Here is a 15366-nt window from a genome sequence, read left to right as displayed (position 1 = left end):
TAGATCCAACATGGATGAAGACAAGTCCGATAGAATGTACTTAGTTTCAAGGCCAGACGCTTCCAAGTAACGCAAGGCATCGAGGGAGCCCAAGCCAGCGCTGTTAAATATATATTTACGTGTGGACTTCACATTGGATTTTTTGTCTTGGTTGGTTCCCAGCGGGACCGACGTCCAGCATGTCAAGTCAGTGGACGATCAACGTTGCAACAAGAACGCGGTACAGGGTGTGTCGAGGACAAGGGTTTCCGGGGGCGATGAAGCTGGCCAAGAAGTACTCGGGCCATCTTGTTGGTCGGTGGGTTGCTGCTGACGTTGGCACAATATTTCGACGTGAAAACTCAAGGCAGTGAAAAATCATTTATGTATTTCGTTGTTGGTTGATCAAATCACACGTCCAAGCTACGCTCGTAGTCTTCAATGGACTTGAACAGTTCCGAGAAGTTGCCCTTGCCAAACCCGCCGCAGCCCGCGGCTTGTTCCAAGCGCCCGCCGATCTCTTCCATGCATCCGACTCGTTCGATGATTTCAAAAAAGCACGTGGGGCGGTCGCCCAATGGCTTGGTGAAGATCTGCAGCAAAATGCCTTGGTCGTCCTTGTCAACCAATAGACCGAGCTGCTCGATCTTCTCGTACTGCGCCGCCGTGAACACGTCGCCAATCTTCGCCGGGAGGTTCTTGTAGTACGCGGCGGACGGCTTGGGCATAAAGTCAAACCCGCCCAAGTGCGTACGCTTGCGCATCTCGGCCAGCGTGTGGAAGATGTCGTTGGTCTTGAGCGCCATGTGCTGGAGCCCCGCGCCTTCGTTTTGCTCCAAGAACGTCTGGATCTGCGACTTGCGCTTGGTGCCAAACGTAGGCTCATTCATAGGCAACAAGATCATTTCATTGTTGTTGGCCAGCACCATCGAGTTAAGTCCCGAGTCGACCGTGCCGACATCTTCTGCCGTAAACTCGGCGTACTCGTGCCACCCCGTGAACCCGCAAGCGTACTGCACAGCCTCAATCAAGTTAGGCACGTTCCCCACCGCATGGTCCAGTCGGTCGAGGCCGATGCCCACGTCCGGCCCTTCAACGTCGTGGTAGCCGGGCTGGAACCGGCCCTTGTAGTCGCCCGACACGAAGCGCAACACGACGTCTCCGTACAACTTGACGCTCGAAATGACTTGGGTCGTGTGGGTCGCGGCGTCCTTGATCGTCTTGGGGGGGCACACCCCCACTGCGCCGTGCTTGGTTGAGAGTTCGTACGCCAGCGCCGCATCGTCCACGGAGATGGCCATGGCGCGCACCGCCAACCCGTGCTTGTTGCAGAATTCATGGGCGTAGTCGACGTTGAAGCCGGGGTGGGGAGGGACGTGGCCGCCGTCCTTCTGGTTCTTGCGCGAGTACGGCGCCGTGATGGCGATCTTGAGGTCACCCGACTGGAGGACGTAACTCGCGTACGCGTGGTTGCCCGTGCTCTGGTCCGACTTGGCAACCAGCTTCAAACCCGCCGCCCACCCAAATCGCTTGGATACGTTGGTCGCATCTTGCGTGTAAAACTCGATGTGGTGGAACTTGTGCATGGTGAAGCGGTCCGTCTTGGGGTTGTGCCGCACAAAGTTCTCGTACCCGACCAACTTCATCTTCTTCTTGGGGCTGCTGTCACCCTTGTGAGGACTTGTGGCCGCCGCGCGCTTGGCGGGGGCAGCGCCTTTAGGACTGGCTGCGCTTTTTTTGTTTGGGCTGGCAGGTTTCTTGCTGGGGCTGGCAGCCTTGGGACTCGTGGCTGTCTTTTTCGACGGGCTCACGGGCTTCTTGGTGGTGGTTCCTGGCATGTTGGCAATTGGAAAGTGACACTCGTGAGGATATTCTATTGACAACCCCCGCTCACAACGACGTTTGTCGATGCCAATTCAAGAATGAAACTGCTCCTAAATCAATTTGGGTTCTAAGGATAGAACTGACGCTGCAACGTATAGTGGTGGTGTTTCTTGGCGAAGCTGAACATCGCACTCGATTCCCCAAGACTTGTTTCTCTCAACCTCGTCGCTGAAGCCCCATCTTGGTTGTTCATTCACATCTATCGCTACCAGTACAGTATTTCATGCACAGAAACCCTAGACAACACACCGTCACATAAGATTCAATGAGTCTCCATATTGGCCACCCACGTTTTTTACTGCGCATTCTATCCTTAGAACTACCATAGATCGGGCGGTAGTTCAAGTGTCTGTTCAAGCAGGTATTTGTGACGGTGTTGCTAAACTTATACAGTACTACTACTTGTAGTGCGTAGTGTAGTGTACTCTTAATAGTATGTAGTTAGTGTCCCGCTCGTCGAATAACGTTACCCGCGACTGAAGTATGACGTGGTCAGAATGCAGTGGGCTCAATGGCACCTATGATCATGCTTGTGTGGCCATGGCCAATAAATACCCTTGAGATTGCATCCTGCGAAGTTGCCTGTCATTATCAAAGCATCATGACATTTCAAATCCGTGAGAAAAGACATTTGACCTTGACCTCACGAGTATTTTTTTCGTCATAGAATTAGTTCGAAATGTGATTATACTTTTCGCAAACACTCACAGTACTTTCGCAAACACTCACAGTACACATCATCTAACTGTACCGAACTTGCACGAAGCTCTGACGACGACGACTGTCATAGTATCTCATATCCTGATTGGCAACGTTATGACTACGCCGCCTCTCGACGTGATCACAGACCTGCGGGTCAAGTGGAACGCGTTCTCCGCCGACTACACGGAGGTATTCAACAAGTCCATCTCCATCCAAAGCGCCCGCGAACTCCACCGTCACTTGGACCTTGACACTGCTACGTCCGTGCTCGAAGTCGGCGCCGGCGCTGGCTTGGGCTCCCTCGATGCCTTGCGTTACTTGGAATCGTCTGGCCTTGGAACCAAGTACATTCTATCGGACTTGTCTCCATCCATGTTGGATCTCGCCAAGCAGAACATTTTGGCGTCGAAGTGCACCATCCCCATCGACGTGGTCGAAGCCAACGGTATGAACGTACACTTGGTCCACATGTCAAGTACACTAGTTGATGACTCATCAATTCCCGACTTAGCCCAAGATCTAAAGCTCCCTGATGCGTCTGTTGACCGCTACATCTCGACGCTGGTGCTGCAGCTGGTACCAGACCCCAACGCCATGTTGCGCGAATCCCATCGCGTGCTCGGGTCTGGCGGCGTCGCTGGGTTCGTGATCTGGGGCCAGGTCGAGCACACTGCGTTCTTCCGGCTGCTGGCCGCCGCCAACGACAAGCTCGGCGTCCCTTCGGGGTTCACATCCAACTACGCACTGGGACGAGACCTGCCGACACTCCGGGCTAAACTTCGAACCGCGGGGTTCTCGTCTGCGTGCGTGTGGCTGTACTTGGCCGTTGCTGAGAAATGGGAAGCAGAAAAGTATGCGACGCTGGCGGGCCGGCTGTTCCCCGTGGACGACGAGGCCTTCCACCTCCGACGGCATACAGTTCTCGTGGAATTGGCGGCGGCGTGGCTGGCCACAGGGCAACCCATTGGCATGGAAACGTACTTGGTCGTGGCCAAGAAGTAAAGCAGAAGCGTCGCTGTGTTGGGATTGGGGCGTGTACAATGTGACTTCGACAGAGTGGGGACGTAGCAGCACTACCATAACTAATGACGCTCTTGGCACACCACAGTGGGCTTCTCAAGTCAGCATTCCTACCGTCTATCTACATTTAACTTTGCAAAGTGCCAACTCATATTTCACATGGGTCAGATCGAATTCGTACTAGCCATCTATCTACATATCGAACCATTCGCGATTCGACTAAGAATCCACTGCCGCCAGTTATAAGTGTCGAAACAGTCAACATTTGCAAGTCACAGCATCGTGTTACTTTTTCGCCTTTTTTGCCGCCTTCTTCGGTGGTGGTGCTGGCACCTCTTGTTTTCGCTTCTACAACCACATGAATACTAAGGATAAATAAATATATATATATATGCTCGTACCGGTGCTGGTTTTGTCACTTTCTTGACGAATTTAGCTGTAGGTTTCGCAGTGTCATCGTCGTCGTCGTCCCCTGCAATGTCACTGTCGTCTTCTTCATCATCGTCGCCAATACTTGCATCGTCCCCATCGTCGTCACTGTGGTCCTTGTAGAAGATCGCGTCAATGTCCTCTTCGTCATCCCCGCCGTCGTTGGCCGTTTTTCCCTTGCGCTTTGGCGCGTCGTCATCCGAGTCGTTCCCGTCGTTCTCGTCCTCGGATCCGACCAACTGCCGATTCAGAAACTCAAATTTGTTCGCGTCAAAGTCCTCCTACATAGTTCCACGTGAATGACATGATGCCCTGCAAGGATCGTACGTCGTCCTTGTCGATTTCGGCTTCGTCAAAGAACTTGACGTGTTCCTTCATGCGCACGAACTTGCGACCTTGCATGTGCTTTTCCACCTCGGACGGGATCTTGTTGAGCACAATCCCCGTGACGTTGCAGAAGAGACACTTGGGCTTGCGGCGGTGGGACACAATGTACGGCTCGAACTGCGAAAAGTCGTAGCTGTACCATTCCGTCGCCTTCTTGAACCGCTTCGAGTTCACATGGGCGGTCACGATGTCGGCCCGAGGAGGCATTTCGTGGCCTGTCGCTGTGCACTTGATGCGACTGACCTTGGCGCCGTCCTTGTTCTCCACGGACGTCACCTCCAGAGCGCCATTGCTGGAGTCGATCAGCGCTTGGACTGCCGCGTCGATGCTACTGTCGGTCATTGTTGCGCTTTTGCCAGTTCAATTCCCTGGTTCAATTTGAACGAATGCCAATCGATCCCGTATCCGAATTATTCCGGATAAAAATGGGGATATATAAGAAATACTATTAATAGTAATATTGATAGTATTTATATATATTTATACTACTAGCACTACTAAAGTACAGTAGGTATTAATACTATTAATAGTATTAATATCCGAAGTACTATTAATAGTATGAAATTGTTTTCTATTACTACTAGTACTAAGGTAACGCATCGAAATCCCGAACACTTTTTGCCGAAAATTTGACCTGTCCATTCAAGTTGATGTCCTGGAGAAACTACCGTATTTACCGTACATCTGTAACCCCCAAAATGTTTCCGAAATAGTTACAACTCAATGGTAAAGCTGAAATATATACTACTATTGTTTCCGCGCATTTGAATAACTATGATTGGACAAAATGTTTCGCGCGGTTTCACATTTATTCAAAGTGCACGACATACACGTCACAGGCCAAATGACTGCAGAACCACCACGTAGCCGCTCCAAGACAAGGAAGCGCAAGGTCATATCCTTACGCTTAAAAAGTCAAAGTCATTCAAGCTTACGGGGCTGCACTTGGCCCTGCCAAGACATTCTATGCAATAGACAAGGCCTTCGGCGTGCAGACAGGCCAAGTGTCGCGTTGGGTCAAAGACAAGACCCTCATTGCCTGGCGGGCAACTGTGAACCCTTTGGCGCTTGTGATATGCAATAATACATGTAATTCAACATCAAAGTACATCATTGATTGAATGGATTCATTTTGCATTATCTAAGATCTATTGTACTCCTCAATGTGGTCCATCAGTACAGCTCTTACAAGTCCAAGGCACCTATTCGATCGATTGCGTTTCCAAGCACTGTTATCGACTCTGTAGTCTTCTACAACAATTGCAAATTTGTTCGCATACTTGGCTTTCGTGTTGACCAAACGACGGGGAAGAACGCCCACAGGGCAGAGTTGCTCCGCACCAATAATCTTGTAAACCTTGAGGGTTTCTTCGAGCCCATCAGCATTCAATTGCATGACCTCGCACCAAAACACAACCACATCGTTGACGGCCAAACTGTCACGTCAAACCTCGTGTGCAGGGCAGCTTCGAATCCCTTCGCCGCTCGATAAGCCAACAATGTCGATGGCCTTCAATTCGATCCTGAAGCAAATTGAAATTTGATTTTAACATGGTTTTACTGGTTAAATAATATCCAATCATGGCTGGGTAGTTACAAGTCAATGGTAAAGCTCAAGTTTGCTTAATCAGATCTCACTTTTTTTATCTTGAACAAAGTATTGGAGATTTCCATCGTTACAACTTAAGGGTCAAAAATTGGGGTTACAGATGTACGGTAAATTCGGTAGACTAGTCTGAGAAAATCTGAGGGTACCCAAAGAAAATATAATTCAAGCTCCATTTTAATGTGCCATTTCCAGCACAATTGAATGAGTTTTGCGATTTGGACGAAAATTATTATCACCACTTTCACGCTGAGATGGGAACTTCAAGAGTTCCGAAATCGCGAACACTCAAATGTCTTGTGTTAAGTATGATGCTATAAAAATTTGCAAAATAACAGCGCCAATTTTAATCTGGATGTTTAAATTCAAAACGTCAATGAAAATCATTATATTCGACACCATTTTAATGACAGAATTCAACCACATCATAGTGGATGCAGATAATATATTACAGTTTGGAATTAAATTAGATTGAATTTGATTGTGCCAACATGAGTGGTGAATATAATCATAGCCAATAGAATTTGATCGGCCACCAAGGGAAGTCATTAATTGGTCAAAATTGACACTGTTCGCGATTTTGATGCTGTTCGGGATTCGGTACGTAGAAGTTACTAGTAGTAACGTTACCTTGAAGTACTAAGTAGTATTAATATTACTTTTGCGATTTCCAAAGAATCCCAACGTAAGTACGAACGTCTACCAAGTGATCTTGAAAAGTTCACTCGAAATATATATTTTTTCACCTTAAATTCTCAAATATATATTGCCAAAAGGGAACGTGAAAAGGCTGGAGATCACAAGATGGGATTGCCGAGTTGCACTACTCATCGGCGACCTTGGCAAGAGTGAGTACGGCGAGGCTGTCGCTGTACACACCGGCTTCTATCCGCGCTTGTATCACCGCCGCCGTGTCTTTGAGGATGTCTGAGCTCTCGGCGTTGACGACAACCGGTCCTTTCTTCAGCCCGTCCAACTCTATCAGTTGCCCGAGAGCGTTTTGGACAAACGTGACAAAGTGATGCTTCACGTCGTCCTCGGCGGTGGGGACGGAGGACTGACCCAACGACGCGTACGACGTATGGACTTCCTGGAACTCCGTCATGTTTTCCAAAGTCGTTGCGCGGTCGGCGGGGGATTGGGTCTTGGTGGCGCGGTAGTATTTTTCAAGGATCGAGTTCTCCACCAACGTGATCGAGTCCAAACTGTTCAACACTGAGTGGATACAGGCTATCACGCCACATGCATAATCCAGCTTGGGCGATTGCTTCATGAAGAAGTCCGCCTTGGCCGCTGCTACCGCATCAGTCTCCTTCTTCAGAGACTCGAACGTGACAATCACCGCCACGACGGGTCGAGGGACGAACCCGAGCGAATCGTCGTCCAAGCCGAACACTTCGCCGACAAACCAGTCGGACGGAAGGCCCAGTTGGTAGAGGTATTCGGTGAAGACTTCGGGATTGCTCTCGAGGGGCGGCCAGCTGAATTCGGCGGAGGTCTCGGAGGCCATGTCGCTACTACGTGGAAGAAGATTTGGCTTTGTCATGGAAAGATAGCCCCAAGAACTGAGAATGATGGTCGAAACATCGATAGCCAATCAAAGTCCTTGAATTGTTTAGATAGTCCCCTCATTAGACCCCTAAAACGTGATGGGTTATTTTGAACCTACGTTAAACAGTACTTAGAAATAAATACCGTAATATAACGTGTCGAATCAAAAGCGTTGAATTAAAATAACGCGTTTATAGAGCGGTTTTTCTAGGACCTGATGGTCATTTTGGGGGGTCCCCGCACCCTTTTGCGAGTGTTGCCTTTGCCGCGTCGCCATTCATCTTTGACGGAATCAACACCCATCATCATGAGCAAGTCGTTCCAGGAAGCATCGCATGACTACTTGCTAGCCCGCCAGCGCATGAATGAAAAGGTCAACGTGTGCAAGGATATTGAGGTCAAGATGACCGAGATCTTGCACCAAATCCAAGATGCGTACACTGCCCGCGGCGATCAAGCCAAGACCGTCGGGTCGTTGTCGTTGACGCTCGTCGCCGCCGAAGGTGAGGTTCCGACCGGCACGGTCATCAAGGTGTACGTTGAACCGGAATCGATCCCCGACTTTGAGGAAATCGACGAATCCAGCGAAGACAAGAAGAACCAAGTGGCATGGGCAGACAAGGACGCGTTCCCAGCGACGTTTGCCTTTGAGGCGATCCAACAGCGCGAGGCGGTGGCGTACGTGACGGTAGGCGAAGACAGCGACGACGCAACACCTCTCAAGGAATTCACTATCCCCATTGCATCGCTTTTCCGCGGGGATGTGGATGCATGGTTCAACGTGGCCACTGGCGAAGCTGACCAAGTGCCTAAGGTCGTGGAAGAAGCCGTAGTTGTCGCCGAGTCTGTCGAGACTCCCAGCAGCACTACCCCCTCCACCACCGAAACCATCTTTGGTATTCCTCCGGCCACTGATGCTTCCACCACGGACGATGCTGCTGACAAAGAGGAGGAGGCTGCGGCGGCAGATACGTTTCACGACGCTGTCCAACCCCCACAAGTCGAAGACAAGCAAGACGAATCTGCTCCAGATGCCGCCACCGCCGCCGCCGTGGAGACCGAAGTAGAAACCAAGACCGACGACGAATCATCCAACGTGGTGCAAGAAGTTGCCCAAGCAGCCACAGAGTCGGAACAAGTTGCTCGAGAAGCCAAAGTGTCGGACGAAGTTGTTCAAGAGGCCGAAGTTGAAGCCAAATCGGAGGTTCAAGCGTCCGCCGAGGTTGCGGTCGAGACTACAGTCGAAACTGAGGCCACGGTTGAAGGTGTTGAAGACGTCAAGGAGGAGGCGGACGTCAAAGCCGCCGAAGCGGCCGACGATGCCGAGGACAAGGCAGAAGTTGACGCGGCGGAAGATGGGACTACGGTCCCCGTGGTCGAAGGCCGCGTGCGCATCCAGGCGTCGTTCGAGTTGTCCGAGATCGAATACCTAGCTCAGCAAGCCGTGGCCTTGTCTAAAGCCAAGGCGGACATGGACGTGGAGATCCGTCTGTGCGACCAAGAGCTGACCTCAGCGCGCATCCGCTACGAACGGTTGAAGGCCAGCCAGAAGCCCACGACCGCCTCGTCTGCCGCGGGAGGCCTCCTCGGCGGCCTCAAGACCAAGTCCGTCCGTGCCCCTGCCAAACCCCAGGTACAATTAATCTATACATTGGTTGTGATGATGGGAAAATGATTACGTAGACTTTGTACGAACGCACGACGTCGGCGCTGTCGTCGACATTCACCCCCCAACGCCGCGCTTTGGCGTGGAGCGTCACGTTTTTCGTGGTCGTGTCGGCAGTGTTCCACACCAACGGCGACGATCTGTTGATTTAAACCACGCCAATAGAACTAACTTGCCTTCACCACTGGATCATTTCATTCGAATACTACAGTAGTATTCCGTGGATTCGATACAAAGATCGAATATCTCGCCGCCGAATCGAACCACAAATCGACGCGATTGGCTAATCCATTTTTGAGTGGATGATTTAATTGGCTCTTAGAGGAAGGAAATAAGTATATTCAACCAATGAGAACTCCGGCGTGATTCACAGTCAATAGTGATTCGACAAACCAGGCGAATTCACAATATTTGCAAACACGTTCTTCAAAGTTCCGTTAATTCTTCATGGTTCGTACAAACTGCTCCGAGACATCGGATTGGCTATTATCCACTTTGCCCTTAACGTTACTACTGGTAGAAAACATATTCGAAAATGGATTATAGCCAATCAACGGACAATATGTTTCAGATTGACCAATGGGAGAGATTGTACTCAACCGAGTCTCAAAGACCAAAACTGTAGGGCACGAGCCAACGTAGTTAACTAAGAACATGAGATGCATTCCCACCTTCCTGACCAAATGGATAGTATATAGAGTGGTATTGATATTAAGGGGTTGTTCGTTACACCTGCGAATCGGCTTTGACGGGGATGGGGGAGGCTCCAAGGGCGACGCGTGTGCCGTCGTACGCGGGCGGGGCCTCGCCGGCGAACGCCGGGTGGCTCGATACGACAAAGTAGTTGAAGAACGCGTTCAGGAACAACAGCACGGCGTCGAGGATGGTGACCCAGTACGTGCCCATGGACAGAGGCCAGATGGCAATGCTGTGTGAGACGTCAGAGAGACAAAGGAAGGAAGGGTGCTTACAAGAGGAGAAAGATGGTGCGGGTCTTGTAGCCGTACATGAACCCAAAGTTGGCTCGCAGCAGCACGTCCAGCGTGGCGGTGCGCAGTTCAAACCCGAGCAAGAGCAACCCAAACGTACTAGACATCATGTCATGAGATGGATCACGATTTGAGGACCTAACGTTACATGATGTACGAAGACGCAATGAACGTTTGAAAGTCCACCACGTAGCCAGCAACCCACGACAAGATGCCCGCCGTGACGGTCAACGCAGCGAGAATGATGTTGACAGTTTGCATGACCTTGAGGATCTTGGCCGAGTCGGTTTTCTTGATCCTGCGAACAGTTGTCAACCGACACGACGCGTATAACACGACGTTCTTACGACGAGCCAACTTCTTCCATGAGGTTTTCGGCGGCAGTCTTGGGTGTCCCAGGGGGAGGGGCACCACCACCTCCTCCGACCTGCGCAGGGTTGACAGTAGTGGCGATTGGAGCCACATGAGCAGCGCCAGCTTGATTAAACGAAGGTTGCTTTTGTGGCATGGCCAACGTCTGCTCGAAAAGTCCACGTTAGTGTTCGTATCCTGTCGTGAACGGACGCCTTACCTTGGCGGCGCCAGAGGGAGATGTGGCAGCCATGCGCACGGACGGATCTTCAAATGGATTGCTCATGGCGATGTGGAAGGATGGGGTGGCTTTCGATTTTGGAAGTGGTTACCTTGATGCGTAGTAGAAATAATATGGAGAACAACAATCTTGAATGTGTAGGTAGGCACCTATTTTTATTGGCCAATGATATTGATGCGATCCAAAACACGCATCGCTGATTGGTTCAAAAGATGACCTTTTGCCTTGAGCCCCACTCGATATGCTGTTTCAACGGAACACTGGACATGATCCGCAACGCCGCCGCGTTCACCCGACGGTAAACCGACAATCGCTCCACATGACGTGGATGCGAAGACTAGTACTCAATGTGGATGCATGCATGTGGGAGTCATTCCATGAAGGAATACGCAATGAGGTACCCTAGTGTACATAATAGGCAAAGAGATCAACTGGTAATAAGGTTGCTGCAGCTAACGAGTCCAAAGTAAGCACCACATCAGCGTTATATAGCTTGTTAGCAACTAGATACTTCGATTAACAACATCCGCCCTTATTAGCGTTGTTCGCATTGCCGCCAAAGCCCGTCGGTGTGGCCGACCCAGTCATGCCGACCTTGATGCCGTGCGCCTGTACATGGCCGTGGTCAACGAACAAGTGACGAAATGAAGGAGCATACCTCGTTGGTGACGTCGCAAATACCAGCTTGGATGTTGGCGTGGATCTTTTGCGCAGTTTTGATGAAGGCGTCCTCCACGTTGGCCGCCGTTTTCGCCGACGTTTCGAGGAAGATGAGTCCGTTCTCCTTCGCGAATTGCTCGCCTTCCTTATAACTCACGGCGCGGCGGTGCTCCAAGTCCGACTTGTTGCCGATGAGCATGATGGCCATGTTTGAGTTGGAGTTTTGGCGCGCTTCTTCCAACCACCTCGTAAGATGGTTGAACGTTTCCCGGCGCGTAATGTCGTACACCAGCAAGGCGCCGGCGGCCCCGCGGTAGTACGAGCGGGTGATAGATCGGAATGATTCTTGGCCCGCAGTGTCCCAAATTTGCAGCTTGATCTGCTTGCTGTCGATGTTGATCATGCGTGCCCCAAACTCGACGCCAATAGTCAGGTCGTGGACAGGTTGGAAGCGCTTGTCCGTGAACTGCAAGAGGAGGCATGACTTGCCGACACCAGTGTCCCCAATGATGATGTACTTGAATAGATATGCGTAGGACATCCTACATATATATGTCAAGCGTCACGACGCATCGTCGATCCTGCGTACCTTGAATGCAACCCGGCAACGTGATTATGAAGGGTGAGTGAGGCAAGAAAGTCGAAGATGATCCGGATACGCCACATCCATGAAACGACAACTGCAGTTTGCGAGGTCATTACTGCCACCACGAACTCAACCATCAAACTGTGAAACCTAATATTTGTATGTAGAATTCACAAAGGAGAGATTATTACCTCGGTTTACGGACTTGAGAATTCGACTTGAAGGGGTTGGCCTCATCCGGATATTCTTCTTGGTTTTGACATTTCAGGACATGAGGAAGGAACTACTACTAAGTACTTACGTAGTAATCGACATGTTTCATGATTGAACGACAGCTACTACACTGATACTGTACGGCCACTTAATGGACAAGTCGAGAGATCATTGCTAATATTAAGTGAGGTCCGAAAGACTAGCAGAAAGAATACCCCGGGCTTGAGCTTTGTATTCAACTCTGCGGATGCACTGGCGCTGCAGACGACACGACGGTCACTCCTCGAGCAAGCCGCCTTGTCAGCTCCTGGTGGTACTCTATGGCCTTGGAAGAGGCATAGCACAAGACGGGGACGTTCAGCATCCAAAGCATACAGTGTGCATAGTCCAAGTCGACAGCATTCGCGGTGACTCTGATCAAGCTAAACACCACTTCAGACAGAAAGCACGTAGCCAAAACGCCGTTGAATATGGCAAAGCACACGGTGGCGCGCTGGCGACGAATGTCCACGTGCATGTGACTGGCATACACTCCAAGGATTCCAAATGCCCATGCAAGGGCAGACGGGAACCAGGGAGGGAGGAACAGGATGAAACTCACAGTGAAGTAGAAGAGCTGGAAAATCACGGCTTTTCGGAGCACCAACCTTTGCTCGAGGCCAGACATGAGCGCGGGAAGCACGCGATAAGTCGTGGGCGGCGGGTCCCCAACATGGATGGCCATGGCGACATCGGCATTGCTGGCATCGTTTTGTCGTAGCTGTGCTTGCGGGAGGTTGTTGTAGTCACTCGTGGGTGTGACCGGCACCGCGATGGCGACGGGAGGTCGCATGACGAAGTCGAAACTGGCCAACAGTCATCAGTTTCCCCCGTGTTGTTCCCTCAAACATGCCGAAATAATTCACGTTTATCCCGTGGGATAATGGGCCAAACATATCAGCTCCATTTTGCCCAAGTGTAAAACACCCCGTCAACCTCTGGATACATAATCACCCCTCGCATCTTTATCCGGACGGTTTGCATGTCTTTGCAACCTCCGTCGACCTCCCGTCGTCATTTTGACATACGCTCATGATTGCCCGCCGCGTCCTCCGCACCAGCATCGTAAGGACCGTGCTTCATGCAATCCAAAGCTAAATGGTCTAATTAGTCACAAGCACGACGCTCGATGTCCTCGGGTGCCGGCCCTGCACCGCATTCTGGAGGCAACGACAACTCTTCGTTCTTCCAATTGTTGGCCATGGCAGGAGTAATCGGGTACACGACGCTGCTTGCTTGACCCCCGTTCGTTCGTTTCTCATCTGTCCACTCCTTGTAGAGTGTCCGTGTACATCTACCAAGACCCGGACGTATTGCCCGAACCGATCCGCAAGTTCTTGCCCATCAAAGGGGTCGAAGGCAAGAACATGACGTTAGAAGAATATGAAGTATGGCGCGCGAGCCAATCCGTCCCCAGCGGCGCCCCCGCCATCACAGGCCAAAAGCCGTATGTTCATTCGATATCCTTCATTGTTCCGGTCTCATGAATGCACGTTGCCAGGAAGGAAATTGTTGCCGTCGTGGCGACGACCGAGCCCGAAATCGATCCCACGGAGGTCGTGTCTCCGCATGCCACGACCAAGGACACCGTGGAATCCCTCACTCAAGCGCTGGAGCTAGCCCGCGCCAACGAAAGCACGTTCCTCGCGGAACTCAAGGCCACCCGAGCGCCGCTCTCAGACGACGACAAGGACTTGGTATGTCTGTTGCAATATGGTCCATCATTCCTCACCTGGTGATGGGTACGTCCTAGTTGCAAGCATTCCGCAACGAAAAGGCGCGCATCAAAAAGCAGCTCAAGGCGCTGTCGGTCTAGCCACCTCCTTATATTCCACATATACACATACCATTCAGGTCGTGTCGGCGCAACTCGACGCTTCAACGTAGCAACGAGGCGAACCAACACAGCAACTTTGCCCAGAACGAACGATATACTGTCTGAACGTCATCTATCCGTGAAGTGCATTGCATGATCAAGATGGGGGGCTACATAGTTACTGATCTACCGAATGGTCAACGTGATCGTGTCTGGAATTGCACAGCAACGACCTGCATTCCATCTAGTATTACTATATCGCATTAGCGTAGTCTACATATGTACTAGTACACCACGATGGATCAAAGTTGCCATAATTCCATAGTGCAATGTCGGCCTCCCATGCACTTGCGCTTGTGTAGTATGGACTCTACTTCTGTGAACCTTTGAGGCCAAGGTACTCTAGCTTGCTTTCGAAGTGCTGTCACAAGGGAAACATGACGTCGGTCCGCAGCACGTACTTTTCGCCGCCGTCCACGCGCGCGCCTTCGTGCTCGAGGCAGTGGTCGCCATGGCCGTGCATGAGCACCATGCCTGTCTCGGGCATCACGTCCAACGCGCATTCCTTGGGTTCCTTCTTCGACTTCTTGGAGGCTCGGCGGCTCGACGTGCTCACGTAGAACCGGGTGGCGCCGCCGACAAGCCCCGAGTCCGCCGCGTCGTTCAAGTACACGAGCAGCGTGTATCGACTCTCGGTGGACGTGGGTTCGTCCACGACGCTCTCGTCTACATGGCATCCGAACGCCTGGCCGGTGCGGTATCGATAGAACTTGATCGCGGGGTTGCACCCCACTGCCTTGTCGAGCGACGGTGGAAGCAACGGACGAAGGCGCTCCCACAATTGCGACGCCAAGGCCGGGGAACGAAGTAGGAGTCGGTCGTTGTCTCGGAACGCGTACTCTGACGTCTGCGGATGAAAGACGTGTGCGAACCCAATGCGCTTGGCGAGAGCGATGGCGTCTTGACACTCGGATTTGGTCATGAAGTGCCGGAGGCGCTGGATCGACCCGTCGTAGAGGTTGTCCAACGATGGCTGGCGAGCGTACACTGGGATGTGAGTTTCAAGGAACGACGCAGCATGCTGCACGGCAGGACTCGTCTCAAGGAGGTATGTGAAGGCCGATCCTGCTGCCGATGTCGGCGGGACGTACGGCGTCGACTTGGACTTGCGTGTCTTCGACATGACTGAACGAACGATGGTTGCAATATAAAAAGAACGCAGTGAGGGTGTATACAAACATTGAATA

General features: G+C 51.4%; 10 protein-coding genes across 10 annotated transcripts; 3 read left to right on the top strand and 7 right to left on the bottom strand.

Annotated features, from left to right (window-relative positions):
* Positions 1-346: 346 nt before the first annotated feature.
* Positions 347-1890, bottom strand: H257_03466 (4-hydroxyphenylpyruvate dioxygenase). Its single transcript, XM_009827570.1, has one exon. It carries the CDS (start codon positions 1815-1817, stop codon positions 390-392), a length of 1428 nt encoding a protein of 475 aa, XP_009825872.1. The 5' UTR covers positions 1818-1890; the 3' UTR covers positions 347-389.
* Positions 1891-2612: 722 nt separating this feature from the next.
* Positions 2613-3863, top strand: H257_03465 (hypothetical protein). The gene is made up of 2 exons (XM_009827569.1): positions 2613-3010; positions 3077-3863. Exons 1-2 carry the CDS (start codon positions 2680-2682, stop codon positions 3565-3567), a joined length of 822 nt encoding a protein of 273 aa, XP_009825871.1. The 5' UTR covers positions 2613-2679; the 3' UTR covers positions 3568-3863.
* Positions 3821-4772, bottom strand: H257_03464 (hypothetical protein). The gene is made up of 3 exons (XM_009827568.1): positions 4342-4772; positions 3987-4295; positions 3821-3933 (listed from the first exon to the last, which is right to left on the bottom strand). Exons 1-3 carry the CDS (start codon positions 4741-4743, stop codon positions 3871-3873), a joined length of 774 nt encoding a protein of 257 aa, XP_009825870.1. The 5' UTR covers positions 4744-4772; the 3' UTR covers positions 3821-3870.
* Positions 4773-6693: 1921 nt separating this feature from the next.
* Positions 6694-7565, bottom strand: H257_03463 (hypothetical protein). Its single transcript, XM_009827567.1, has one exon. It carries the CDS (start codon positions 7551-7553, stop codon positions 6831-6833), a length of 723 nt encoding a protein of 240 aa, XP_009825869.1. The 5' UTR covers positions 7554-7565; the 3' UTR covers positions 6694-6830.
* Positions 7566-7714: 149 nt separating this feature from the next.
* On the top strand, positions 7715-9428 carry H257_03462 (hypothetical protein). Its single transcript, XM_009827566.1, has 2 exons — positions 7715-9191; positions 9242-9428. The coding sequence occupies exons 1-2, from the start codon at positions 7776-7778 to the stop codon at positions 9374-9376; spliced, it is 1551 nt and encodes a 516-aa protein (XP_009825868.1). The 5' UTR covers positions 7715-7775; the 3' UTR covers positions 9377-9428.
* A 480-nt stretch (positions 9429-9908) lies between these two features.
* Positions 9909-10915, bottom strand: H257_03461 (hypothetical protein). The gene is made up of 5 exons (XM_009827565.1): positions 10785-10915; positions 10561-10730; positions 10362-10511; positions 10196-10312; positions 9909-10152 (listed from the first exon to the last, which is right to left on the bottom strand). Exons 1-5 carry the CDS (start codon positions 10848-10850, stop codon positions 9951-9953), a joined length of 705 nt encoding a protein of 234 aa, XP_009825867.1. The 5' UTR covers positions 10851-10915; the 3' UTR covers positions 9909-9950.
* A 319-nt stretch (positions 10916-11234) lies between these two features.
* On the bottom strand, positions 11235-12098 carry H257_03460 (hypothetical protein). Its single transcript, XM_009827564.1, has 3 exons — positions 12055-12098; positions 11464-12007; positions 11235-11414 (listed from the first exon to the last, which is right to left on the bottom strand). The coding sequence occupies exons 2-3, from the start codon at positions 12004-12006 to the stop codon at positions 11322-11324; spliced, it is 636 nt and encodes a 211-aa protein (XP_009825866.1). The 5' UTR covers position 12007; positions 12055-12098; the 3' UTR covers positions 11235-11321.
* A 314-nt stretch (positions 12099-12412) lies between these two features.
* H257_03459 (hypothetical protein) lies at positions 12413-13197 on the bottom strand. Its single transcript, XM_009827563.1, has one exon. The coding sequence runs from the start codon at positions 13094-13096 to the stop codon at positions 12500-12502; it is 597 nt and encodes a 198-aa protein (XP_009825865.1). The 5' UTR covers positions 13097-13197; the 3' UTR covers positions 12413-12499.
* A 133-nt stretch (positions 13198-13330) lies between these two features.
* On the top strand, positions 13331-15315 carry H257_03457 (hypothetical protein). The gene is made up of 5 exons (XM_009827561.1): positions 13331-13368; positions 13415-13521; positions 13583-13750; positions 13805-14000; positions 14057-15315. Exons 1-5 carry the CDS (start codon positions 13336-13338, stop codon positions 14117-14119), a joined length of 567 nt encoding a protein of 188 aa, XP_009825863.1. The 5' UTR covers positions 13331-13335; the 3' UTR covers positions 14120-15315.
* On the bottom strand, positions 14332-15314 carry H257_03458 (hypothetical protein). The gene has a single exon (XM_009827562.1). The coding sequence runs from the start codon at positions 15300-15302 to the stop codon at positions 14544-14546; it is 759 nt and encodes a 252-aa protein (XP_009825864.1). The 5' UTR covers positions 15303-15314; the 3' UTR covers positions 14332-14543.
* Positions 15316-15366: the final 51 nt, after the last annotated feature.

Source organism: Aphanomyces astaci (genome assembly GCF_000520075.1).
Source record: "Aphanomyces astaci strain APO3 unplaced genomic scaffold supercont1.6, whole genome shotgun sequence".
In the NCBI taxonomy this organism is placed as follows: Eukaryota; Oomycota; class Saprolegniomycetes; order Saprolegniales; family Verrucalvaceae; genus Aphanomyces; species Aphanomyces astaci.
Note: the sequence above shows the minus strand (reverse complement) of the source record. Positions and strands in the feature narration are given on the sequence as shown.

Coding starts and splice junctions, on each gene's coding strand:
- H257_03461 (XM_009827565.1), bottom strand. CDS start 10,850: ATGAGCAATCCATTTGAAGATCCGTCCGTGCGCATGGCTGCCACATCT. Junction 10,731..10,784: donor CTCCCTCTGGCGCCGCCAAG/GTAAGGCGTCCG, acceptor CTTTTCGAGCAG/ACGTTGGCCATGCCACAAAA. Junction 10,313..10,361: donor ATTGCGTCTTCGTACATCAT/GTAACGTTAGGT, acceptor CATGATGTCTAG/TACGTTTGGGTTGCTCTTGC.
- H257_03460 (XM_009827564.1), bottom strand. CDS start 12,006: ATGTCCTACGCATATCTATTCAAGTACATCATCATTGGGGACACTGGT. Junction 11,415..11,463: donor TTTGCGACGTCACCAACGAG/GTATGCTCCTTC, acceptor GGCCATGTACAG/GCGCACGGCATCAAGGTCGG.
- H257_03458 (XM_009827562.1), bottom strand. CDS start 15,302: ATGTCGAAGACACGCAAGTCCAAGTCGACGCCGTACGTCCCGCCGACA.
- H257_03466 (XM_009827570.1), bottom strand. CDS start 1,817: ATGCCAGGAACCACCACCAAGAAGCCCGTGAGCCCGTCGAAAAAGACA.
- H257_03463 (XM_009827567.1), bottom strand. CDS start 7,553: ATGACAAAGCCAAATCTTCTTCCACGTAGTAGCGACATGGCCTCCGAG.
- H257_03464 (XM_009827568.1), bottom strand. CDS start 4,743: ATGACCGACAGTAGCATCGACGCGGCAGTCCAAGCGCTGATCGACTCC. Junction 4,296..4,341: donor CCGAAATCGACAAGGACGAC/GTACGATCCTTG, acceptor GGAACTATGTAG/GAGGACTTTGACGCGAACAA. Junction 3,934..3,986: donor AAGTGACAAAACCAGCACCG/GTACGAGCATAT, acceptor ATGTGGTTGTAG/AAGCGAAAACAAGAGGTGCC.
- H257_03465 (XM_009827569.1), top strand. CDS start 2,680: ATGACTACGCCGCCTCTCGACGTGATCACAGACCTGCGGGTCAAGTGG. Junction 3,011..3,076: donor CGACGTGGTCGAAGCCAACG/GTATGAACGTAC, acceptor TTCCCGACTTAG/CCCAAGATCTAAAGCTCCCT.
- H257_03462 (XM_009827566.1), top strand. CDS start 7,776: ATGGTCATTTTGGGGGGTCCCCGCACCCTTTTGCGAGTGTTGCCTTTG. Junction 9,192..9,241: donor GTGCCCCTGCCAAACCCCAG/GTACAATTAATC, acceptor ATGATTACGTAG/ACTTTGTACGAACGCACGAC.
- H257_03457 (XM_009827561.1), top strand. CDS start 13,336: ATGATTGCCCGCCGCGTCCTCCGCACCAGCATC. Junction 13,369..13,414: donor GCGTCCTCCGCACCAGCATC/GTAAGGACCGTG, acceptor TGGTCTAATTAG/TCACAAGCACGACGCTCGAT. Junction 13,522..13,582: donor GCCATGGCAGGAGTAATCGG/GTACACGACGCT, acceptor CACTCCTTGTAG/AGTGTCCGTGTACATCTACC.
- H257_03459 (XM_009827563.1), bottom strand. CDS start 13,096: ATGCGACCTCCCGTCGCCATCGCGGTGCCGGTCACACCCACGAGTGAC.